Source organism: Aethalodelphis obliquidens, unplaced genomic scaffold (genome assembly GCF_003676395.1).
Source record: "Aethalodelphis obliquidens isolate GAN/ISIS:26980383/991018 unplaced genomic scaffold, ASM367639v1 scaffold8, whole genome shotgun sequence".
Taxonomy (NCBI): Eukaryota; Metazoa; Chordata; class Mammalia; order Artiodactyla; family Delphinidae; genus Aethalodelphis; species Aethalodelphis obliquidens.
Window position 1 is genome coordinate 18,788,043 of NW_020837952.1, and position 27,209 is coordinate 18,815,251.

The window sequence follows — 27,209 nt, forward strand, 5'->3', positions numbered from 1 at the left end:
TTAGGGTTTTATATTTTATTTAAAGCAACAGGGAACACCAGAATGTCCAGAATTATTTGGCACTATAAGGGAAAATAGTTTTACTTTAATTTATTTCTCTCTTTGTTTATTTACTTAGCTTACTATTTGAAGGGTGGAAGGGTAGAGAAAAAGCATGAATAACATGTGAATGAGTGGTTTAGTTTTATTTTACCCATTCTTTTTAAAAAATCACATCTACTAAAATCACATCTTATAATAAGGCAATGAAATTTAATAATTCAGTGAAATTTATAGATTTATGGTTAAAGAAAATTGAGCTTGAAACCAAATGGTCCACAATTAGGAAAAAAATATAAAGGCTAGATCAAGTCAAATGCTCCCACTCATCTAAAATTATATTTTGTTGGAGTCTGCTTTTTCCCCTTTTGGTTGAGATGTCTCTAATGATTAAGAAAGCCTTGAGAAGCATGATAGTGAATGATGAAAGGCCACATGGAGAGTGGCCCTGGAGAATGAGAGGTCGTCTTGCACATTCCAGCGTCAGATGAATTCCCAGCTTAATGTAACCCCTGGGATGACTTCAGCCTATACTATGTGGAAAAGAAGAACCACCCAGCTGATCCTAGTCAACCTACAGAATCATGAGAAATAAATAGTAGTTGTCTCAAAAAGAAAAAAAAAAAGGCCTTCAGCAAAACCTGTACTTGTAGGTGTCTGAACCTGGAAATCATTGTTAATTATTTTTCAAGACTTAAAAACAATAAAATGCATTCCACATTTGTAAACTAGACAAAAAGAAATATTTGCCTTGAAAAATATTTTATGAAAACTTTTATCCTGAAACTCAAGCGAGTCTTGGTGGGGAGTTGAACAAAACAGAATGGAAAGGATCTCTGAGTTCAATTGTGGTTACAATAACTATGTGAGGAAGACTTCTATTGCTTGAAGTAGCTGTTTCCATTTCCTTTGCTTGTAAAATATAGATATGCTCACTGTAATATCTTGCCTTCTTTAAGACATAGACACATTTATAGATGCAAGAAATGATTTATGCATGTTTTTAAAATACATAAATGGTAAGTTGATGGAGAATCTGAAAATACTTGCTGGATGAAATGAGTAGAAACCAATATGTCCTGAAAAGGAAATCATGGGGTCAAGTGACAACGTGTCTTTTACTCATTGACCTTAGCCAGATCATATTTTATTCCTATGTCTCTGTACACATAGCTGGAAACTAAGAGAAAACTCTTGTAGAAATCAAGTATAAATATGGAAATGAGTTTTTTTGCAGGCAAATAAATAGCATCTATTGCTTGCTATAAAAGCAAGCCACTTAAGCCTTCAAGTAGGTAGCATAAACTTGTCAAATTTAAGTGTGAGAATCTGAGCTTTAGTTCATGTAAAATTTGGATTAAAAAAGGAGTGGTTAGGTGGGTGGAAAGAGATTTTGTGTTCCTAACCTGATTTGGTTCCTTTCTTGTTTTTCCTACTATAGTTCCACACCTCCTGGAATACCAACAGGTTCCTTTCTGCTTAAGACAAATCTATTTTGTTTTCTCTTTTAACCAAAGCAGTAATGATGGAGGAATTAACCTCCCACCCCTCCATCCCCCGCCAGCACTTAGAAAGACACATGTTTTGAACTCCTAGAACTTAGCCACTGCACTTTCTTGGTAAATAGATTTCCTTCTGAGTCATGCTAGCCCTGCTGAGCACTACTATATTTGTACAGAGATCTAAAAACCTTGATAAGGGCAGGGTAATAAATGGAAAAGTTTGTAGTTAAGATCCCACAAGTCATAAGATTGTAATTCACAAGAATCTCCAATCTAACCTTTGTATAAGGTTAATGTGATGCCTTTCACATTTTTTTTCTTTTTTTTTTTTTGCGGTACGCGGGCCTCTCACTATTGTGGCCTTTCCCGTTGTGGGGCACAGGCTCTGGACACACAGGCTCAGAGGCCATGGCTCACGGGCCCAACCGCTCCGCGGCATGTGGGATCTTCCCGGACCGGGGCACAAACCTGTGTGCCCTGCATCGGCAGGCGGACTCTCAACCACTGCGCCACCAAGGAAGCCCATTCCTTTTACATTTTGACGGGACTGAAGGTTCAATAATTCAGAGGCTCCATGGCTGGGTCAAACCAATGCACTGTATCATCTTAACGTCTTATGTCACAACAATATCACTTTCCCTTTAGCTTTGTGGCAGTGAAAGAAGCTGCTGGGTTTTGTTTTGTTTGATTGTATAAAATTTGGGCAGTTTCCGGTACCGATAGCAATGGCTTCTCTATATCCTGTTTAATAATTTGATATGCTAGAGTTTTCTTTTCTTTTCTTTTTATTAAAACCAATTCTGACCCCAAATGCTGGGAGAGATGATACAGAGACTTTCAGAGCTACATCTCTTTAGAGAGATGGAGCACAAAGAATAAGAATAAAGTGGAAATGTTATAAATTAGCTGGTTAATTAATTGATTTAGGCAGATAAGTGAATTGTATCCTACAACAATATGGTTTTGTTAGATAAATGCCAAACTCCCACTGTATCATGCACAAGGTAAACAATTCGGTCTGAGAGATCTGACCCATGTTAACATTAATTGCATTCCTCCTCGGCACTGTATGGCTAGGACTATATAATTCTTTAGACTGCTGGCTAATGTTTAAAGGAACAATCACTAAACTCGTGGATTATGATTATATTTATTTGGTATGATTTTTTTCTCTTTGTAAACATGCCATGAAAGTATCAGTCAGTATATTGTCCTGTTATTTAAAGAAGGTAACTTCCTCCTTTGAAACATAAGACCTATGAAACTGTGGTAATTTGCAACTGAACAACAACAAAATCCTAAATCATTTTTTTTTCACTATCATTGCAAAATTACTGCTTCAATAGACATTTAAGTTTGTAAAAACATCTAAAAATAGAAACTAAAACAATGCATTTAATTTTATTTCCCTGAGATTTAACTTATTAGGCAAGAGGAAGTCTGGTTTTTAATTTTTAGGAGCATCTTATTATAAAATAATATTTGAGGTCCTCCAATGTTCTAGGTACCATATATAAATATATAAAAGAAATAATGTCTTTGTCTCTCAAGAAACTTAAATTTGAAATAAAAATAGATGAATAAGCGAAAGGAAATCTCTATTTGGTAATTGTCTTTGTTTCCCAAGAGTCGTTTCTGATTTAAATAAAATCAAGCAAATAAAGAAATGGCAACAACAAAAAACACACCCTTCCCTAAAAGTAATTAATAAAAGTGTAGGAAGAGATGCTTTGAGACAGCATTCACCTTGTTCTGTAATCCATGTAAAGGATGAAAACCCAAAATACCAATATTCCTTTTTTTGTTCTGGTAATAAACATGTTACCATAACAGAGCTATAATTTGGAGATAGAAATGTGAAAGAATGGGTTGAGGCATAAGCTGTTACTACACATTTACCACAAATGATGAATAAAGAAGTGGGAAAACTCACAGAATACCTATCAGCTTAAACAACTATCAACAAATGCTTTTGCGGCGCCTCTGGGACTGTATGTGTCTGAAGCTCCCTCTGAGGGCCTGTGCACACTGCAGACGGCTCTCTCCTGTCTGCAGTTAGAGCTTCCGATCAGAGGGTACCACTGGGCCCATTCTACAAGTGCCAGAACAAAACGCTCAAACAATACACCAGTCCCTGATGAAATGCTCCTTATATCCAATTAAAATACTTCCCAGTCTCCTGTAATATAATAGTTTCTAGATTCTAGATTGCCTAGATTTTTAGATTCCCAGAATTTTATAAGAAAATATCATATTTTGATCATCAAATACTTTCATTATTCAAATGCAATACAGACCTATGGTCTATTGAGGGCTAATCGTTCTGTGACAGGCATTCAGGCTAAGCTCCTTGCCTTCACCAGTCTGAGGTGTGTTGGAGGACCCCCAAATACTTGAGTTGAATTAAGTTTTTGGTATGGTGAGCTTCTCTTGGTCTGCAAAGCTGGCTGACTCACTAAGCTGCCATCCTCCTAAAGCCTTCAGAATGGCATTTAAACTCAGAATAAAGCAACAGGGCGAAATGCTTATTTTATTCACTGAAAGCTTATGGGAAGCAGAATAAATTAATCTAATGGTCTTTTAAAATTTTAAAGAAGAATTGTCCAGAGCAAGATGTGTGGAAGTCAGTCTGTGAGGGGCTTGAACTATGGGCATGGAGTTTGGTTTGATGTACAAAAGGGAGCCCCTTCAGAGTCACATGCAGGGAGGGCTGGGGAGGGGTCTGGGTGTTTAAGCTCATGTTGACCTTTCTCCTGGTCTCTCTGAAGCATGAAGGGACCTCCTCTTTCTCAAAACTCCCACGGCACAGTGCGGTTATGTTATCATAGCCCTGTATTTTCCTTATCTGCTTGTCTCTTGTTGCCTTATTAGAACTCATTGAAAGCAAAAATCTTATTTTATTTGTGTGTGTGTTTGCTTATTCATTTATTTTTCTGACTTTGGACACCACCTAACCCAGCGCTTGGCTATATGTACGCCTACTGTATGCCAGGCCCTGAATGAAGGCACTGAAGACACAGATGAAATGAAATGAAATGCTCTCAAGGAACGACGGTGCAGAGATGGACATGAAGGCCAACGTGGGGTATGGGGTTTTTGTACTAAACTCAATGAGAACACAAAGACAGCGCCCACATCTGTGGAGGTACAAGGGAAGGCTTCACTATACAGTAGACTGATCTTGAAACATGAAAGTTGCACAGATGGACCAACATACACACAGGCTTGGAGGGAAGAAATGGTGTGGGGTGTCCTGGTGCCTATTAAGTTTGGAATGGCTGAAGCATAAACTAAGAGAGTGTTGTTCAACAATGATAAACTCAGCACACAAAGAACCATACACCATATTAAGAAATCCAGACTTGATTCTACAGGATTTAGGAAGCCAAAGAAGAGTCATGACATTAGGAGGGCATGGCCAGATTTGCTTTTAGAAAAGTTACTCTGGTGGCAAGAAAGAAAACACTGCATGCATGTGTGGATGTGTGCATGTGCACGTGCGTGTGTGAGCTGGGGTTGGCAGCAGAGACAGCAAGGAGGGAAGCAACACTAAATGCAGGAAGACCAGTTGGAGGTTGTTATTACAGTCGTGGTTCAATGATGAAATACATTTTCATTCTGCAGTCAAATTACATTTGTTCAGTGCCTACTCTTTGTGAAGATTTCCATGTTTTTTTTTTCTTTTTTTGCAGTACGCGGGCCTCTCACTGTTGTGGCCTCTCCCGTTGTGGAGCACAGGCTCCGGACGCGCAGGCTCAGCGGCCATGACTCACGCGCCCAGCCGCTCCGCAGCATGTGGGATCTTCCCAGACCGGGGCACGAACCCGTGTCCCCTGCGTCGGCAGGCGGACTCCCAACCACTGCGCCACCAGTGAAGCCCTCCATGTATTTTTTTTAAATTTAAAAATTTTATTCATATTTCAAGTTTATAAGATAAGGACTCCATCCATTTTTCCTTTCCTTTCCTTTTCTTTTCCTTTCTCCCTTCCTTCTTTTTTTCCTTCCTTCCTTCCTTTCTTCCTCCCTCCCTCCATCCCTCCCTTACTTTTTTCCTTCCTTCCTTCCTTTCTTTTTCTATACTCATTTAGGATATGAAGAAACTCAGGCTCAGAGAGGTTGATACTATGTAAAGACAGACTTAATCTCACAGAGATTAAATCACCCAAGGTCACACACATTTGAAGTGCTGGCTTTGGGATCCAAGCTCAATCTTGTACCAAAGCTTTTTATACCATACCTGTGGCATTTGCTGTAATGAGAGGCAGTGTGCTTTACTGCAAAGGGAAATAGACTAGGAATAAGGTATCTAGATTTTAAATATTGCTTTCTACCTCATTTGCTTTGTCACCTTGATGAAATCACTTAATTTCTACGGGCCTTACTTTCTGTATCTTTAAAATGTTCGCATGTGTTCCCTCAAGGTCTAATGCTTTGATTCTGTGAATTTAATTACATATGTTTGGGATGATGTTCATTCTAGCAAGTTTGGAGTGGGATGGAGTAGGTGAAGTAAAAAAGAGACTGGATTTATTCAGGAATGAGAGTATTGGAGTGGTGGGGGAAATCTGAAAAGTGCCGAATTTAGAAAGCACTATGAAGGAGATATTCATAGTTCTTAAGACTGCGTTCCTCAGCAAAAGAAAAGTCACATTTCAAATTAATCCCAAGGTAGTGGAAAAAAGGGAACATTTTGACAATGAAGGCAATGAGGAGTAAACCTGTTGAGGAGGAAAGATTTGAGGGTGTTTTTGGGGACACCCAAAATTCACTAAAATTCAGTAAAAGTAATCAATTGACAAATATACCTAAGTGGCTTTTCTTCTGGACAATTTGTTGGATAAGTCAAAATAAATTATAAGGCCATAAAGATTGGAGAAGAAAGTGTCAAAAAGGGAACTTTGACATGAAAATGAACTTCCTTAAGGAAGAAACATACGCAATGTGAAATCAGAGAATTTTGACCCTTAGGGAGATTTTTATATTATCAAATAACACACGATAAACAGCTTTCATCTCAAAGCCTCCTAGAATTGGGTCATGTCATGCTAACCGTGCAAATTTTTAAATGAAATATTCCATGAAACAGCCTACCTCAGGGGAGACTTCTGTAATTCCAAACTGGGATAAACTTCGATGCAAAACATTGATATTAAGTGAACGCAGCACTTCCTCAGACGGCAGAGCATCAGAAATTCCTGCTTTCCCGTTTATGGGAGACACAAATAGTTCAACACTGTTCTTCTTTCCCTAGTAAAAGCAGATCATTTGTATATGTTAATAGACATTTTAAACAACTTTGGGAAATATTTTTGACTTCCTTCTAGAAACATTAAAGAAAATCAGAGCTTTAGGATCCTAAAAGACATCTTGAGATCACCTTTATTAGGTATTCCTGGTACACTTAATATTAGCAGCCCAAAGCCCGAAATCTTCAAATGGCCTTCTTTCAATTAGTTGACACCTCTAGCTTTGTAATTTTATATTTCATTCGATGCTGGTTTATTTTCCATTCGGTATTGTAATTTTTGAGATATATTGTTCAGATGGTTCCTGAGTAATTGTGTTTAAAGAAGCATTTTAAAATCAATTAAATGAATTAAGTAAAACCTGATGTAACAGTACAATTATTAGACATCACCACCCCATATATATATTTTTTATAACTTGTATTAATGTGAAGGCTGGACTAAGGAAGGTGATGCTGTCTTTGAAGTTGCTTCCCTGATCCTGTTCTTCACCTTAAATAAGTCACACTTTTAAGATCTATTGTTTGGTAGAAACAATGTTATGCAATGATATCATGTTACTTTCCTATTAGTATGACCTCATTACCTGAAACAGAGAGGGAGGATTTCTTACCTTAAATGGCTGATATGTCACATACCCATAAAAAACAAACACTACACAAAAATGACACTGCCTCTGATAGATTCTCTTTGACAACTTATACAAAGCACTTATAAAAGAAAATTGTTGTTAGTCTTTTCTTTTTGATACATGGAGTTCTCTCCTGCTAGAAAATTTTCTTTCTTTCTTTTTTTTTTAAGAAAGTTTTCTTTTAATGCAATTTATCAGAAGTTCAGCCACGTATAAAATGGAGTACTACTAGTCATCCAGGAAAAATGTTCCCGTGTTTGCAGTGAACAACAGACAATGACTAAATACTGCATAATACTGATGTGAAACATGTTTATAATAATTTAAATAGTTTATGACCTAATAACAACAATAGTAGGAAGAGAGCACTTGTTTTGGGCTTGTCATGCTCCCATGTGCCTTAAATCTGTTATCTCCAGGACAGAGGTATTAAGTTATTTCATTTTGTAAATGAAGGAACATTAAGTAGCTTGCCTTAGGTCATAGAGCTGGGACACGGCCAAGTTGGAAATGGAGTAGAATTCTGTGTCTGTCTCCAAAGCACACGCTCTTAATCACCGTACTCTGCTGCCTCAGGTATCATCATAACTTAAATTATTATAAGAACTACTCTTAGAAATAGACATGCATAAATGCTACTAACAGTCTCTGAGGATATGCATATCCCTCTCTGGGTGTGGCAAATCCCTCTTTTATCCTTTCAAAGAGCTATTATGCTCTTTAAATCTACATATGTAAAAGTATATCTAAGGTATCTGAGTATATATATAAAATCTAGATCTAGATCTAAGACATCTATAATACCTCACTTCTCACTTGAGCAAGGTACACTGTGGATATAAATAACCTATTTCACTCTTTCATGATAATGGGAAATGCTGTATTTCTTCTATGCTATTGAGTTAAAAACTTTGTTTTTTTTGAAAGCTTATTTAGTCCCAGAAAATAGTTGACTCACAGAACAAAAGTTGTTATGGGGACGAAAACAATTCACCCTCCACACAGAAAAAAAGTGAAAAGAAACAAAAATTCTAAACCAAAATAAAAGCAAATTCTTCTCCATAGTGGGAAATGCAGGTGTTGATGCAGTATAAAACTGAACTCAAGCAGGAGCGTAAGGATTTAAGGCAAGGAGAACAAGAAGTCCTTGCTTAAGTTTCTAATGCAGGGGAAATTAAGAACAATTTTAAAACTGTTAAAATGATTCTAAAGTCCTTTTTCACAGGAACCTCGGATAATTAGCTTTTTACAAAGAGAAAGTCGTTAAGATTTGAATTTGCTTTTCTTTGCTCACACCCACCTTCAAGTGCAGATGGGAACATGTAGTTGAATGATATCAAGGTCCCTAAATACTGAGGAGAAGGGGGAAAGAAAGGATGTGGGTGATAGATCGGTCTAAAGTAAGCCTCATACAAAAGGTCCTTTGGGCTTCCTTCATCCCCACCTCAGATACCCATCCAAGTTTTCTCTCGACTTTTTCAAGGCTATTCTTGCATTGTACTTGGACTGCTGTCCTTAAGCATGGTTCTTCTTTATTCAAAATCCTCTGCCTATGTGTTCACTATCCTTCATCCTGATATATATATATATTTTTAAAGTTATTTATTTATTTATTTTTGGCTGCGTAGGGTCTTCGTTGCTGCGTGGGCTTTCTCTAGTTGCGGCGAGCGGGGGCTACTCTTCGTTGTGGTGCGCGGGCTTCTCATTGCGGTGGCTTCTCTTGTTGCGGAGCACGGGCTCTAGGCACGCAGGCTTCAGTAGTTGTGGCGCACGGGCTTAGTTGCTCCGCAGCATGTGGGGATCTTCCTGGACAAGGGATTGAGCCCGTGTCCCCTGCATTGGCAGGCAGATTCTTAACCGCTGCGCCATCAGGGAAGTCCCTCATCCTGATATACTTGAAGGGATTTTAATAGATGCTGTCTGGAGACAGTGCCTTACCTGATACAGAATGTTTCCGTCTTAGGGAGAATATTTTGGGAGTAGTATACGGTTGGTGAGACAAGTATTTTGGGCCCTTCTATTCATACCTACCAGGATAGCTAGTCTTGAACTACGAGAAGGTTGACAAACTTTTTCTGTAATGGGCCAGACAGCAAATATTTTAGCTTTTAATTTAGACAATCTGTTGCAACTACTCAACTCTGCCATTGTAGTGTGAAAGAAGCCTTAGACAATATGTAAACAGATAGGTGTGGTCTGTTACAATAAAACTTTCTTTACAAAAACAGGTGTCATGCCAGATTTGGCTCATGGACCATAAAACTATAGCATGGGTGTTCTTAACTATTGTTCATTATTCTTGAGTCCTGCAATAAAGATCAAAGCTTGTCATCTGGGAATGCGAAATGTTGGCATCTTACAATGAGGCGATTGATGTGCACTTGCTGGGGCAAGAGTCCTAAAGCTGCGGCCACTCCTTGGCGGAATATCCGAAGCAAGGTTATGTTCAGCCTATTTACATCCACTTGCAGTGTCTGGAAAATAAAAAATTCAAATTATAGTAAATCTTTGATTTTGGACATTCAGTTCCTGACGGATGACTGACCACAACAATTCCTGTGACTTTGAGAAATTCACACTCATCGTGCTTTATTGCATTTTTAATGGAGATTAAAAAATTATAGGGACATTTTATGTGAAATTTTAAATGGTCTTACTTAAGAAGATGGTATATTGTATAACAATGCAATTTGTCTAGTTATAATCAAGAATCATATGAATGATCAATTCATAAAGAATTTCACTGAAATGTGTGTTGGTTTATTTTGCTTTAAGTCCAGATGACAGAATGTAATATGCAGCCAAGTATATTTCAGTAATCCAAGCCAGAGGACATCTTTAATTTGTGTTCACACACAGCCACAGAGAGGAAGATGCTGTGTAAGTTCCGTAACACCAGACTTGGCAGTTTCTCTATATAGTGATTTGCTGCCAGTGCAAGGCAAAAGAATGAGCTGCAATAATGCATTTTCAAACTCTGGTAAAGAAGTCAATGGAAGTGATGATTAAACCTAAGGTAAACAATTCTTATTCCATTGCTTGGACAAACACTCTTAATTTTCAGGTTGTTTTGGAAAAGGACAAGTAAATATTTTAAAATTCCTAAAATATAAATCAAGTTATGCAATTAACACTACATCCTTAATTTAAGCCACGGGTGCTATGATTACATTTACAACATAAACTGGTTAACTATGTATTTCCAAAAATGCACCATAATCACTTGACACAGATACTTTACAAGGTGGAGAAACCAAACCTTTATATGCATTTCTTATTTTATAATGCTTAATTTGCTAACTTGACCATAGTAGGTTATCAGTAACTGTTGGATGTCTGCAATATCATTTGTTCTATACAGTGAGGCACACTTCTATGTACACACTTCTGTGATAAAGAGATTGGCTTACAAGTGTAACCTACTATAGTGTAAGAACTCTCAGAGGACCTTCTCCCAGTTTGCTGTAGAAGAAGAATAATACTGTTCCCATAATTTATAGTTTTGTTAAGAAATAATAAATCCTCTATACATAAAGTTGGTACAAAATAAGTGATTGGAAACTGGACCAAATACTTATTGCTACAGGAATCAGAGGGAGTTGAGGAGGTCAAAAGAGATATAATGGTTCCCAGTCAAAATGGCAGACCCAGCTAAAGCTCTAGACTGCTGCTGTACATTAGGATCTTTTAATACTTGCATAGGGGCAGGGGCCATAGAGCTTGGTCACGTTAGGCAGCTGGAACTGGACTCCTGGCAAAAAATTGAGATCCACAAAAGGGAAGAACTATTGAAAATTCTACCCAACACCCCAACTATAAGGTACAACTTGCTCCTGGGAGGGGAAAAGGAGAATTACGCTGGGAGTAGGTAGAAAAGTGACATTAACACCATCAGTAATAATTTTTTTATTAACTAAAAGTCATCTAATGGTTCACAATTGTTTGCTATATTATCCTCTGTACTTTTCTCTAGTCTAAAAATGTTTCCAATATATAAAAACACATTTTCATGCAGAAAGTAAGACTTGAGCTCAATCCTGAAGGATGAGTAGGATATGGAAATGCAGTAATGAGAAAAACATTATACTTTTAAGCATGACTTATGTTTTATGGAAACATGCTTTATGGAAAATCCAAGAGATTAGAAAAACTAAATCCACCTGGTGGCTCCGAGAAACAGAGGTTTCCTTTTATGCAGCAGCTTACTTTCAGCTCTGTAAGGCTGTGGAAATTGCCAAGAGATTGGAGTTTCTTTGCAGAGATGGGTTCCTTGGTTCCTGCAAACACTGCTGAGGAACCACTGACTTCTGGCTCACCAGCAGTGTTTGTCAGGCAGGGTGAGCAGGGCAAGCACAGCCCTTGATTCCCACGGGCAGGATTTGGAGCCAATGGTCTATGCTGGGAACTGAGAGTCAAGGGGGTTGTGCACACACTTGAGAATTCAGTTCCCAGGGCCATGATTAACGAAGCTTGTAACTGTGGAAACAGTATTAAAGTCTAACTTCCTTAGATCGAAATGGTGTATGGAAGTGAAATGGGAACTCAAGATTTAAAATCACTCAAAATGGCAACTTTCCAAGAAGGTAGAACAGTGCATTTAAAACAGAAATTTAGATTCCCTAACTAAAATGAAGAAGTGAGTTGAAATAATTAGATTAAAACTGCAATCATCTGGTTCATTGCATCAAACATTTGAATAATTTGCCTCAGTTCTCTGCTTGCCTGTGAAAAGCTGGATTGATTCCAGAGCACATACATGTATTTCTAACTATTCACCGTAAAATAGCGATGCTAAAATACAGTACAAACAAAAAAATACGTATTTGAGGGCCTAATACATGACAGACACTAGGTATGATCACAATTTGAGAAAAAGAAAGGATCCTAGACAAAACGAGAATTTTATTTCAGAGAAAATAAAATAAATATGACTTCCTATAATAAGAGGATATGTGTTACCACCTTCCTCCTGGATAGATGCTAGAAATACATAGCTTCTTCTCATCCTATTAGATGAGATCATAACAACTATGATAGAATATAAATTTCCATGGCAATGACAGTGTCACAACTTCAAAGTTACCATATAACAGTACAAGATATATTTTAGTCTTATTCTAAACCCATTTGGTCATTTCTATTATTTAACATACAAATGACTGAAATTTTTAACTTTAAAAGGGATTATAGTGCTCTTTCCAAAGGTAAATGCTAAGCCACTTCACAGTAATGAATAATGCAAATAGAGTTACTATCCAAAAACAAATAAGTATTTGTATTGATATTACAAATATATAAACACACAGAAAAAATAAACATAATGAAAATTCAAAGATTTCAGACTCCATCTGTATTTAAATTTATTGGACCTCTGCCTTGTAAAGAGATTCCTGAGTCAGTTCCTTTTATCTGGGGCCCATGTCCCCTCACCCACTTCTGCTTCCTCCCACAAAGGAAATACCACTGTGTAATATGACTTTCTTTCTTTGGTCACCAGACAGTCCACTAAAGTAGCTGAAGCCTATGAGCCTTAGACATAAATCAGCTTGAGGAAACTGATTAAAATGTAGTACTTGAATTTAGGCACCAGCATTATGTTTAAACTTTAAGTATGTGATTGGCTTTTAGCTATTTATATTTAAAGGACAGTTGAATTATTTTTGCCGGCGAGGGGGTCAGGTTTCAAATGTTAGTTACCTCTTGATGCTATAAGGTAGCCTGGTCTGTCATCTGATCACCCCCAGTAAGAGCCAAGATCACACCCAGTGGCCCCATTAGGGAGAGGAAGGCCAAAAAATGTCCTCAAAGCCCCTCAAAGAAGTCCAGTCTCGATTCCCCACAGCAACAAACAAACCCAGCTTCCTTCAGGACCAAGCCAGTCAGGAGGAATCCACTCATCTCCTAACTTTAACGTGTGCTCATTGCTACTCGGGATCTCTAACTTTATTCTTGGCAAGGAGTCTCCCCTTTATGGCCAGCACTTGGATTGTCAAGTGATCCCCAGGAATAAAAGCAAAAATTTCTCTGTCTCTGAACAAAGAAGAAAGCCCTGACCTATTAGAGGCATTTTACACCATCACCCAATCCCTTCTTATAACTCTCTGTGTTGTCCTCTACTATTACTTACATACTAATGATTTTTATTTCCATATTTCACGTTCCCACCTTTCTCAGAGTCCTACATCTGTTTCCCTCCACCTGAATGTTCCACTTATGCCTCAAACTCGGTATTACCCAAACTGAACTTATCTTTTTCCCCTCTCCTCATCCACAATCAAATTTACTTCTAATTCTATATTTCATATAATGTGATGAAGTACCATATTTTGAAATCATGTTGACTCACTCTTTTACCTTATCTTTCACCCTACCATCATAACATCCAATTAATTATCAAGTTCTGTCTATTCTACCCTCTAAAAATCTCTTGAATGTTGAATCCATCTTCTCTTCATCTGTATTTCCACCATCTTTGTTCAGGCCACTATCATGGCTATCTGGACTATTTGAATAGAATCTTCATGGGTTGCCAATCTTCTATGGTCTCTAATTCATTCCTCATATGGACCTGTGCAACATTCTGGCTCAATTAAGTCACAATTCTGCTTAAAATACTTTGAGGAAATCTCATTTTTTAATGAATGGTCCTAACTCCTTGGTTCACTGCCATTGTCCTGTCCTTCCAGTCTTACCTCCCAAACCTATCCACCATGTACATTATACTCCAGCTGTACCTAAGGTGTCTTAAACATGCCATGTCTTTTTGTATTGGGTCAGTGCGTATGTGGATCACTGGCTAAGCCTTCTTCCTTCTCTTTGGAGACTCAGCTCGAGCACCATTCTGTCAGATTTCCATGACCTCTCCTTCCCCTTCCTTTGCTTGCAGCTTTCAGTTCTATGTTGGACTTTACTTATCCTCTGTTTAAATTTTTATAATAAAAAATTCATATTTATTACAAAAAATATAAAGTACAGAAAGATACATAGTAAAAAAATGAAAGCATGCTTGTCTTCTCCTAACCTTTTATTCTAATCCTCAGAAACAACAAACAACAACAAACAATACTATTTCTTGTGTATTCTTCCAAATATTTTTGATGCATATAGAATGTAAAATAATATGTATTTATTATACATGTTTATTATTATTAAATACAAATAGGATTAAACTATACATGTTGTTCCATAAGTTGCTTTTTTCACTTAATATATAAGTGAGATATATTAATATATTTAATATATGAAATATATCTGAGATGCATTTCTGTATTCATAATATATACTGTTATTGAATATGTTTTGAGTCTCATCTAATAATTTCTTACTTTTAATAGTTTAGCTTATCCCATTGACTTTTATTATTTTAAGATCTAAATGTGTTTTGTTATTTTATGTTATGCTATCTTTTAAAATTTGTTTTTATACCTCCTTAGTTTTCTGTCTTTTGCTAAGTGGTCTGGTGTTTTTTTGGTTGTTCTATATTTTTTTTTCTTCCTGTGCCTATAATCATAATGTTAAATATTGCATGATAATATATATTAATCTTTATTTCTTGATATATAAACTTCAGAAAGTATTTATTAACTGCTGCTATGAAAAGTGAGAAAATGTACATCTCTTCCCACCAATTCTCATGATCACTTTCCAGTTTTTATAATTATATTATTATTGTTGTCTTATTATATTTTATGGTGTTTATTATTATATTCTTTATAACAGAGACTACTCACCAAACCGATTGTCTCCTCCTGGAACCTTAGCCTGTTTATATCTTGGTGGAGCCATGTAATAGTGCTCACCAATTAGTGTAAATGAAAGTAAAGTGATATTTTCAGTCTGAGGTAGTCTTCTCCACTCTCTCCTCTCTTCCCTCTGTCTGCAAGCTGGATGGTTCCAGGATGACCCTAAGCCTGTAATAAAATGGTGGCCCCATACAAAGGAAGATGCCTGGGGCCCGAATCACTGCATGAAGCAGAGGCCCTCCCAACGCTCCTCATTAAACAGTAACATGAGTTAAAAATAAACTTCTACTGCATTAAGTCACTAAAACATTAGGATCAGGTTAGCATTAGTTACACTGATGAATATATTCTGTAATTATAATTTTTAAAGTTCTATAGCATTAGTTACATATCCAAATAGTCATGATCACGATCAGCTCTTTTTTAGAAGGGTGTACCATTCCTGAATTCTTTATTTTGATGTATCCCTTATTTAGCTGGATGTCGTTATCAAAAAAGCTTCTTTCAAGCAGGGTTCGTGAGTGCTATGTTTCCTGAGGCACTTGAGAATGTATTTATGGTGGCTTTAACAATAAATGACAATAAATGACAACTTGGCTGAATATTAAATTCTTGATTCAATCTTTATTTTTTGCCTTTGAACTCTGCTGCTATTATTCCAATGCCTTCTGGCTTTGAAAATTGCTACAAAGAATACCCTGGCCTGAGGCTAGCCTGTCTTTTGGATAACTTGGTTTTTCTGCCTGCAATCTCACAAGAGTCTTTAAAGTTAAAAAACTTCACCAGGATATTTCCTTGGTTTGATAGTTTCTGCAATATAGTATGCTCTTGAAGTCTACATATACCAGATTCCTTATTTCAGAAGTATTTTCTCCTATTATATATTTGAATGATTTTTCTCCTAAATATTTTTTGGTTCATCTTTAAGGACACATTATGCAATTTTATATTCTGAAATTTTCTCAGGTCTGCTCTATATCCTTGTATGTTTTCAGCAGACTCTGATCTAATTCTTTTGTTTCTAATGTGATTTTGATTCTATAATGTGTGTTTTATTATTATCTTCATTTATCTTCTGAGTTGTGCCAGTGTACTCTTTGTGAAGCCCTCTTTTAACTGTTTCAGACAGGAAGTGACACAAGACTTTCGTTTATAGTTTCATGATCTTGTCTATCCATTTTAAAATCTATTTTTCCCAAAGAGTTCATCTCCCTTTCTCTTTTAACATCCTCCAATAACTTTCTATTACATTTAGAGTTAAATTCAATTACATGGCTTACAGGGCCTTACTTTATCTGGCTTCTGTTCCTTCTGAATTTCATCTCCTATCTCCCTCTCAAGCCACTCCACACTTTTTCCAGTTCCTCAGACAAGCTGTGCTTATTTCCACCCCATGGCCTTGGCATCTGCCTGCCCGCTGGAGAGATGTTCAACACCACTGTATGGTGGGTCCTTCTGATCGTTCAGCTCTCAGTTTAAATGTCATCTCCTCAGAGAGGCCTTCCCAGCCTGGTCATTCCCTATCACATCACCCTGCTTTATTTTCCTCATATCATTTATCACTATCTAACAGTTTCTTGTTTATTTTTTTGTTTATTGTATATCTCCCTTTACTAAAATGTGAGCTCCACTGGTGTGGCAACTTGCCATTCTGGTTCTCTGTTATATCTCCAGGACCTGGAACAATGCCTGGCATTTGGTAGGTATTGAATAAATCTTTGTGAAATGAAGGAATGCATAAATCATCATACTCAACGTTGTGTGGTTACTACATTTGACCTGTGAATGACATGTGTTTGAAAGGCGTGGGTCCATTTATACACAGATTTATTTCACTAAATATGTACTACAGCACTACCCAATGCAAGGACTGGTTGAATACAAGGATGCAGAACCTCGGATATGGAGGGCCGACTGTAAAGTTATACTCGGATATACGACTGCATGTGGGGTCAGCTCACCTAAGCCCCGCATTATCTGAGGGTCAAAAACTGTAATTGGAAGAATCTGAGTTCCATGATAGGGGTAGAAAGGGTTACAAAACCAGGGTTATAAGCTCTTGAGGAGGTTAATATTTGGTTAAGTAGTTCACTTGAAATGCCTAATCACTCAAAAAACATGAGTAGATTTAACACAATTTATATTTGGCTTGTTATTAATATGCCTCTGATACTCTGACTACTACACAGTTCAGGAGGGAAAAAACAGTTTATTTCATCTAACCAATTCTTTGAAACTTGTTTCTAATAGGCAAAATCAATATAAGTTTTCTGAGTCATGTGCTATATTGGTTGTCAATGGCACTCAAACTTAATCAGTGTAAGTGTCTATTTCTTGTGACTAATTTGAGAGTTTTAAAATTTATCTTTCTAATTATAAAAATTAAATATGCTCATGATAGAAGATTTAGAAACTGCAAAGAATTAGGAAAAAGAAATAAATATTATGCATAATAGTTTATTCCGTCATCCTGAAATAAAGCTTGTGGTGCTTTTAGTGTTAGCTGTTTTCTGATATGTAGGTAATATAATGTAGAATGCATATATATACCCATGTATATCTAATATATAGTCATACAAATGTTTATCCATTTTAATGTGATGCCATAACTATCACATTTTTATGGCTTTTCTCTTTCCATGATGTTAGGAGGAAACACTTATTGCCCAACGCTGATGTTTTATTCTGTGCGGTGGCAGCTCAAATACAGTAATTGTCCTGGTGCCTTCCCTCCTCTGTCTCCTCAGGGGAGGGAAGTGACTTGTATAATTGGTGCATTTGGAATGAGATACTGGGGCATGTGTAGCTCTGTGCTTTCCTTTTGGGGTCTTCTTGCCTGTAAAGACACTAAAACCTAGCATTCTTTTTTTTTTTTTTTTTTGTGGTACGCAGGCCTCTCACTGCTGTGGCCTCTCCCGTTGCAGAGCACAGGCTCCGGACACGCAGGCTCAGCGGCCATGGCTCCCGGGCCCAGCCGCTCCGCGGCATGTGGGATCTTCCGGGACCAGGGCACGAACCCGTGTCCCCTGCATCGGCAGGCAGACTCTCAACCACTGCGCCACCAGGGAAGCCCAAAACCTAGTATTCTCATTGCAAGTAGTAAAGTAAGTTGCAAAGGCTCTGTCCCTTTAGGTGAGGCCACGGTTGGCCAGTACTCCTGTGACTGGTGGGTAAATTTGCCTAAGAAGGAGAGGCAGCCATAGAAGTATACTGTCATGCTCCTAAGTCACATCTCCAGCAGCTCTATCAGCAATAAAGTTATATTTCTTATCTCCCCAGGTCTGCTTCCTCTGTCTTTCTGAGTCAGGAGAAGAGGGATGCTATTTCGTATGCCCCTCAAACACCAACTCATGGTACCACAAAGTTAGACGTTGCATTGCACTCTGTTGCCCAGACCCCTAAAAGGCAAAAAGGCTCTAAATCTTTTCATGTTAGTTGACCTTGATTTCAGCGTGGATATTTACAGTGGCAGCAGGGTTAGAGGAAAATCAGGTGTATGGTGCCGTGGAGTCAGGAGCAGAGCTTGCAAAAGAAGTGTGTCAACCCTGCTAGATGCTGCTGAAGGTTAAGAAAAATGCAGACCAAGAAAAGGCTCTTGGATTTGTTGATGAGGACTAATTGGTGGCCTTCAAGTAGTGATTCTCAAAATGTGGGCCACAATCCACTGGAAGGCCAAGTGAGTCTTTGTTGGAACTTATCTGAAAGTGTGGGATCATTGTGTGGATATACGGGTGCCTAGGGTACAATTCCACAGACTTTCTTTTGTCCCAAATGGTCATTTAATGGGTTTTTTAGGGTTAGTACAATTTGATACTCATAAAATAAAATTAGTGTGTCATTAGTGTATATTGAGACTTTGAGGGGGTTAAGATGTGATTGTATACTGAAAAAACAGGCAGAACACCACGACCAATTTTTGCTGAGGACAAAGGAGAAAGATAAGATGGTAAATAGATAGAAGAATCTTTTTCCCTCAGGTGGGAGGAACTTTGAGCTTTATACTATAGCAATAGTACTTCAGGTGACTTAATCTTTCTTTTTAAGATCCTTACACTGTGATGAGCTACCCCTTTTAACACATGATATGCCGACACTAGTTTTGGTCAGAGTAATGTTTTGAGACGTTTTGAAAACAATTGCAATGCCAACTTCATGAGTTTCTCACATCCTGGGCTCTGTTGTAGTTATGGCCTGCTAAAGCAATCGATCAGCTTATCAGTTAAAACAATTTATGAAGGAGCTAAATGCATATTGGTAGTAAGTGAGAAAAAGTATCTAAATTTCTCATTTAGAAAGGAAAGACTTAGTGGACAAGGGAGATATTGAATTATGATCTCACACATTTAAAAGCTTTTGCCTACTCTGTTTTCTAATAGCTAGAGAGAATGTACATGACTTTAAATATTGTGTGTTTGGAAGTTGCAGGTAGGTGAGCAAATACCAAATAAGAAAACTTTGACACACTATAATAGTTAAGAGCATGGGTTAGTAAGACAGACTTGGATTTATCCTGGGCTGAGTGGCCTTGGTCAAATTATTAACTCTCCCTGGGCCTCAGTTTCTTTGTCTGTCAAATGGAGATGATAACTGCATCCCTTTCACAGGGATTTTGAGGATCACATAAGTTATCAGACACAAAACAGCTAAAACTGACAGATAAAAAGGGCTCCATAAACTTTGCTTAAAGATATGGATTTATCCTTCACTGATGTTAAAAACAACTAAATGATCTGCTTCTTTGGATACGCAGTACAAGGGGACATTGAGTTGCAACTTTGTTGATTAAATGAAGGTCTTATACTTATTTCCTGGAACAGTAATAATATTAATACACAAAGAAGTGGCCTGATTGGACGTCCAGTGCTTACATTTACTGATTTAACAATCAAGGAGTTTTAGCCAAAAGTCAATTAGGAAATCTAGGTCAGAGGAAATGGTCAAAACAATTTGATTTTGCTAAAGTGATACAATTTTTGGAAGAATATATACCTGAGGTTTAAGTTTAAAATAGCACATTTTAAGAACGGTTCTTTGATTCCAGAATCTCTACTTCCATTTACTCCCTACTCCATCCACCCTTTCTAACCATGGCTGTGTGAGCCATCAGATCAGATCCCAAATTGTACAGAAGACTCCTTATAGCTACTGAATCAAATTCATATTCATCATCCTTTTCTTTTTTTCTCTCTACTACAACAAATTAAATATTAATATTGAAACAGTCAAATTTAGTGACTTAGATTAGAAGCCCTATCCTACTCATTTGAAAAGCTTTTTATAAGCTATTTATTTCTTCATTTCATTAATCTCTCTTTTCTATTTTAATAGTACCTCTTAATTAGTGTTCCCTTTCACATCCTCTAATAACATTCTTGTAAGAAAATCTTTTCTTTTGCCTTTAAAGACTCCTATACTTTAGCAATTAAGAACTTTTATACATTGTTCCGAAAACTTTAAATTCTATATAATTTTGAGTAAACCCCCATCCTTATCATTAGCTATTTTAAAAAATCATGAAATGGTTAAGGTCTTGACTTTTCCAAGTACAAATTCAATGGAGGAGATAAGGCTTCCAAAAATTAGAAAATAACACTTTATGTACTTTTATGATACTATCATTCCCATACTTTGTGATTTTGTGTCCATTTACCCTTATAAAAATATTTTACTAAAAATATTTAATAAAATAAATATTTTAATAAACATATCTATGGATGAAATAGAGGAAAACAGAGGTTTAATATAAAGTTCTTTGGAGACAGGAGAAAGTCATGATTTATCCACAAATAGATATTATCCTGAGTACAGTAAACAAATATAATAGCAAGTTACTGGCTTTTAACAGAGTTTTCAAGTCTCATTATTATATGTTCAAGTCAACAGAAATTTCCACATTCATCTCCCCTGATTATGTACTGAATATTATTTCTTCTCCATTATTCTTATTCCTGTGTTCTCTTTTGGTCTCCTCTAAATTGTTACTCTCCGCTTCCTTCAGCATCTCTCATGCTGGGGCAGACACAGTAACCAAAAGCTTGAGTGGAAAATGGCTGGAATCGAGGCCAGGCAGAAACTCTCTGGACAAAAGCCCAAAGCTCAGGCAAATGTTGCCTGAAAAACGAGGTTAGACAAATTCAGGTTTCTACAACCAGCCCTGTCAGGATGACGAAATTCTAATCACCACAGCTGTGACCGCTCCATTCATGCAGCTTTTCTGAAACGGAGGAGACATTTGACTATCGTATCCAGTAAGAATTGAGACCAAACTGACTTCTAAGTGGCATTTAGGGATGCTTGGAAATAGATGTCCAAAGGCAAAATAATAATCCTTCAAGCACTTTGCTTCATAGTCAAAAGTGATACTATCTCAAGCCACCAAGTATATAAACACTACTTTAAAAAAATGAAGAAATTATCAATCGTTACAGGCTACTGGGTACTTTATTCCAGATGTGGGTAAAGTAGGGACATGGCTCACTTTTATTTTCATGGGCTTGTATTCAATCAACAGGAATTTATTCTTTCGGGAATTTCGACTTTTTCACATGCAAAATCTTGGACTGTGAGGTGGCAGGGAGACCACACAGGCTCTCAGACATCAGTCTGATCAAAAGGGTGGTTTGGAGTCTAACATCCCTGGAAGGACGTTATAAATTTACTTTCATTTCCATTCCCTCCATGATGTAGTTTATGTTTCACTTCAATGACTGTAATAGGATTCTGTTTTTCACTCTGCTGGTGAACCACCCAATTCCCCAAGAAACATGGTAAAATAAAACGAGGTTTATTGGCATGTGTTTGGGGATGCAAATAAAAACTCTATGATTTAGTGTCCTTTCAACTTTTATTCTCGGTAATCTTGACTTTTCTGTCACGGTGGGAATTAACCATTTTCTGCATAACTAAAAATGAACAGAGAGAACGTGGAATAAGTTTTAGTCAATGTTCTTGTGGTTTTTTTCATCTGCAGAATGAGATGCCAAAATAATAAGTGTATAATTTTCCACAATGTGTTATTTTTGTGATTAGCACTCTGAGAACCATCTCATTTCTGGAAAATAAAGATTCTGAGTGAGGTTGTCTGCAGCATAACTTTAATGCACAGCATGACTGTGCCAATTTCATCCTGTTATTACTTCTTGATCTTCCCAGTAATACTCTTTTTTTTCCTTTCAGCATAATTGGGGTCATGGTATTTATTAGGATTGCTGTATCTCTGAGCTAATTATTAAATTGTTAAACAGAAGTACATGGATTGATCAGAAAAACAAAGGAGACTATATGAATCTTATTCCTCCTTGTTACAGCTAAATATAGAAATGGCTAATATCATATAACACAATCTAGCATCAACTATCAACTGAATAATTCACACCAGCAATTTAAAAAATAAATTTAAGACTGTGGAAGCTGTAGGGAAAGATATTTTGGTGTACAAAATTAAGAAGCCACATCTTCTTTAAGGCTTTAATTTCTATTAAATGACAGATTTAAACAGGTTAGTCCTCTTCATATTAAAAAGACATTAAAAGAAAATCACTAAAAACTTTTATTTCTCTTTAATCTAAAATCTTGCTGCTAAACCTTAAACCCCTCTTTGAAATTATTGCCAAGCCATTATTTGGCATTATTATCTCCTCATGTTTCACACTAGAGACATACAAAAAAAACAAAAACCTGACAGTGCTATATTTTGTGGCAAATAGAGACTGACTTCTTGAATCCAATGATATATTTGGGGCATCTTGATGATTGTTTTCTGCAACATTGAATCAGACAGGAAGTTAATCCAATTTTATGATTAAGATGGATGGAAACACCAGATGCACTATTTCTTGACATTGTTATTCATCATCGCAGACCACAGATAAAATCAGAATAAGCCATAATTTTTTTTTTTTTTTTTCTTTTTGGTACGCGGGCCTCTTACTGTTGTGGCCTCTCCCGCTGCGGAGCACAGGCTCCAGACGCGCAGGCTCAGCGGCCATGGCTCACGGGCCCAGCCACTCCACGGCATGTGGGATCTTCCCGGACCGGGGCATGAACCCGTGTCCCCTGCATCGGCAGGCGGACTCTCAACCACTGCGCCACCAGGGAAGCCCATAATCCATAATTATGTACCAACACCAGAACCACTATATTATCTTTAAACACTCAAACTAAATTCTTATTTTTAATGCTTGTACACCCAGAACTTCATACAATGCCTAAAACACAGTGGGAACTCAATACATATTTTTTGAAATAAACTTAAGTGAACTAAATAGTACTTTGTGAGGCTTTTCATCTGAGGATAGCACTTTCTGTACAGATTAACTAATGAATTCACACATAATTTTTAATGAGAGCCCTAATTCTTATGAGGACAGCCAAGCTTTCATAATAAGGGTCTTGGTTTACCAGTAGAAAACAACAAAGCTGAGGTCTCCGGTTGGGAATTAGACGGGGGATGTCTCCTGTCCCACACTTACATTCATTGGTCCCCCACATACGATTACAATGGAAGATACTGACTAGTCTTTTAGTGAAGTCTACGTGCAAAGGCAGGGTCCCCAAGATGCGGTATGATAGAAAGTCTGGATTTAGTGACTAAGCCCATTGTTAGCTCCCCTTTCCTTTTCTAGTTATCATAAATGCAAGGGGTCATCTTTTCCCTAGTGTCAGTGTAGGGACTACACCAAGCAAAGCCAAGGAAATAGCTGCTCCACTCAATACCTTTTATGAAAATTTTCAGTTCTGTCCAAGTGAATGTATTTGTAATTCTATTCTCTTTAGGATGGATACAAAATTTTTTATAAGAAACTTCTTGTGATGGTGGTAAGGTCTTTACTGTTCAGAGATATTGAATAATTGCATAGCATTTAATTTTAATTTCAAATTTTGAGGCTAAAGCTGTTTCCCTGGATATCACAAAGATTCTCTGCTGACTTACACGCTCACAGGAACAGATACAGACAGAAATCGCAATATTCACCCTCTTAACCTAGCACTGTTAATGTCATGAAAGATTCTCTTACCTGTTTGGAAATTGACTGGAATGTTGTGGTAAGTTCGACTTCCATTTGCTCTCCTTTTGTTATTTCCTCACCTTAGCAAGCTGGACTAATCGTAAAGCTTTCTAAGCTCACGTGCTGAGATGAAGCCTCATTCAGTCACCTGGAGGTAACTGCCTGGTACTATTTCTAGAGACATTGCTGATCCCAGGCCTACTGTAGCAGCCTGTGCAGTCCCAAGAGGTACCCCAGGTGCTTGCTGTTTCAACAGTTTATAAGAATCGAAACGCATGATTTTTTTTTTATGGCCATTAGCAAAACAATAATATGAGCACTCTATGGGCTATAGACAAGGTGAGTTGCTGAAGAGTTTTTTTTTCTGTCTTTTAAAAAAATATATGTTCACAAGATATTTTCATGATAAAGTTCTTCTAAAAGTTTCACTATTTCCTCCAAAATTTCCTACTCTGTGCTAGGGACTTTACAGATATCTCATTTCAACTCTCACCAGGACTTAGAGAGCAGGCATTATCATTAATCTATTAATTGATAGGGAAATTAAAGTGATTTAGGCAAAACTCAAGTAATGAATGTGGTGTTCAAATACAGGTTGGTCTGATTCCATAATTGATAATTTTTTCCACATTACACCATATGCACACCATTATGCTTTAACACAGAGGGATTTCAGATAAATGATTATTTTTTTGTAATTATTATTAGTGAAATATTTGGTTTAAAAAATAGGAGAGAATGAAGATAATTTCAAGATATGATCTCCGTCTTTAAGGAGCTATCAGTCTGTTAGAAAAAGCGTAGTTGAAACAGTATAGGGATTCCATAAACTATGGCCACCAAGATATGTGGCATAACATTAGCAAGGTTGGAATAAAACTTAATCATTTATACATTATGGGAGGCATGGGAAATTTTTTTTTAAGGCAATAGGGTACTGTCAAGAGTCTTAAAAATGTTCATGATCTTTGATCCAGTAATTCCCCACCTGAATATTTATCTTAAGGAAATGATTTCAATGAATAAAAAAATAAACAGGCACAAAGATTTTCTTTGCAGTATTATAGTAAAAAATCAGAAGCAACTTAAAGGAACATTGGTGCAAATGGATAAATATATTATGGTACATCAATGGCAGGTAATTATTGTATAATTCTCTCTCTCTTTCCTGCATCATTAGCTCACCCTCTCTATCATGTCTTTCTAATCTGCTTTCAAATGTGCTACAATATTTCTTATATTAAAACAAAAGTCAAACTGAAAGATCTCCTTGTCCAGCTATCACCACTTTTCATTATTCTCCTTTCAAACAAAGGTCTAAAAAGAGTTGTCCATATTCACTTCTTCCAGTTCCTCTATTCCACCTCCCTTCTCCCTATATTGGCTCCTGCTATATTAAACCAGGATTGCTGAATCCAGTGGTCAATTCTCAATCTCCATCTTGCTTGACCTATGAGCAGCCTTCGACACAGATAATTTGTTCTTCTTCCCTGATGTTCTTTCCTCACCCGGCTTCCAGGATGCTACACCTTCATCTTCCTGACCTCTCTATACTGGAGGGCTCAGTCCTTAATTCTTCATGTCTTCTTTTTCTTCTAAACCACAGTCTAATATTAATCAGGACCTCGCCCTCAGAACTCAAGTCTTGTATACCCAGTTGCATACCTGACATATCCACTTAGATGGTTAACTTGAGCTTGTCGACACTGAGCTCTTGATTCCTACCCTACCCACCTCCACCCCAAATCTGTTCCTCCTTCAATTTTCTTCCTCTTTACAACTGGCAACTTCGATCTTACTTGTTAAGAAAAACAGGTGTTATTTTTGCCTCCTTTCTTTCTCTCATGCCCTACAATTGGTAACTCCAATTGAACAATATTCAGAAGACCACTTCTCACCACCTCCACCATTACCACCCTAACTCCTATCATCTCTCACTAGGGCTACAGCAATAGCCTCCTAACCAGTCTCCTTGTTTCCACTCTGACTTCTAGAGTTGATTTTCTGTGCAAAGCCAAAGTAATTTTAAACCATAAATTAGATCATGTCAGGACCTTCCTAAAACCACTCCAGACTGAAGACTCTTTTCCAGCAGAAAAGATCTTCTACATCTAAAGATATAAAGGAACCACAATGAGATGGGTAGGAAAGGTAGAGATGCGATATGGACCAATACCCGCAGGGAAGTGACCCACAAAAGGAAGAAAAATCACAATTTCAGAGGCTCTCCTAAAGGATCGAGGGGTCCAAGCCCCACATCAGGCTCTCTAGCTTGGGGCTCTTGCACTGGGAAGACAAACCCCAAAATACTTGGATTTGAACACCAATGGGGCTTGCTTTCAAGACAGCTAGAGGGCTGTAGGAAACAGAGACACCATTCTTACAGGGCACACACAAAATCTCACACACTCTGAGACCCAGGACAGAAGCAGTAATTTGAAAGGAGCCTGGGTCAGACCTACTTGCTGATCTTGGAGAGCCTCCTGGAGACGTGGGAAGCAACAGGGACTCACCCTGCAGGATAGATGCTGGCAGAAGCCATTTTGGGGAGCTCATTCCACCACAAGGACACATGCTGGCAAGCACCATTTTGGAATCCTCCCTATAGCTTATTATAGGGAGGGGGTCTGGCCCCACCCACCAGCTCGTTGGCACCAATTCTGGCAGCCCCCAGGCCAAGGAGTTGGCCACATAGGAACACAGCCACACCCACCACCAGGTCAGCTGCCTTGGGTCCCTTTGAGCCCCCCAGTTGTCCCAGAACCACACCTTGTCCACCACAGGGCCCAGGACTGGCTCCAACCACCAGCAGGTCAACACCAGCTCCAAGACCTCCACAGCTCTGCAGCCAGCTACACTGGGACCCAGCCCACCCATCAGCTGGCTGACACCAGCCCCAGTACCTCCCCCAGGCCCTGTCCCTGCCCACCAGCAGGCCAATACCAACTTCAAGATCCAGGCCCATGGCCAGCTGCTCTGTGACCAACACCACCCACCAGTGACCAGCAGCCTCTGCACAAGGCAGGGCCTGGCAACCAATC

General features: G+C 37.8%; 1 protein-coding gene across 3 annotated transcripts in view; it reads right to left on the reverse strand.

Moving 5' to 3' along the window:
• Positions 1–27,209, reverse strand: part of PTPRR (protein tyrosine phosphatase receptor type R) — a 254,691-nt gene that overhangs the window by 107,259 nt on the left and 120,223 nt on the right. For 2 of the 3 annotated variants that reach the window (XM_027107025.1, XM_027107026.1), the window contains exons 3-4: positions 9,779–9,892; positions 6,633–6,788 (exon numbers count right to left, since the gene is read on the reverse strand). In XM_027107025.1, coding sequence (XP_026962826.1) covers positions 6,633–6,788; positions 9,779–9,892 — 270 coding nt within the window. Of the gene's footprint in view, positions 1–6,632; positions 6,789–9,778; positions 9,893–15,148; positions 15,261–27,209 lie in introns of those variants that run through there. The other variant, XM_027107027.1, reaches the window with a different exon arrangement.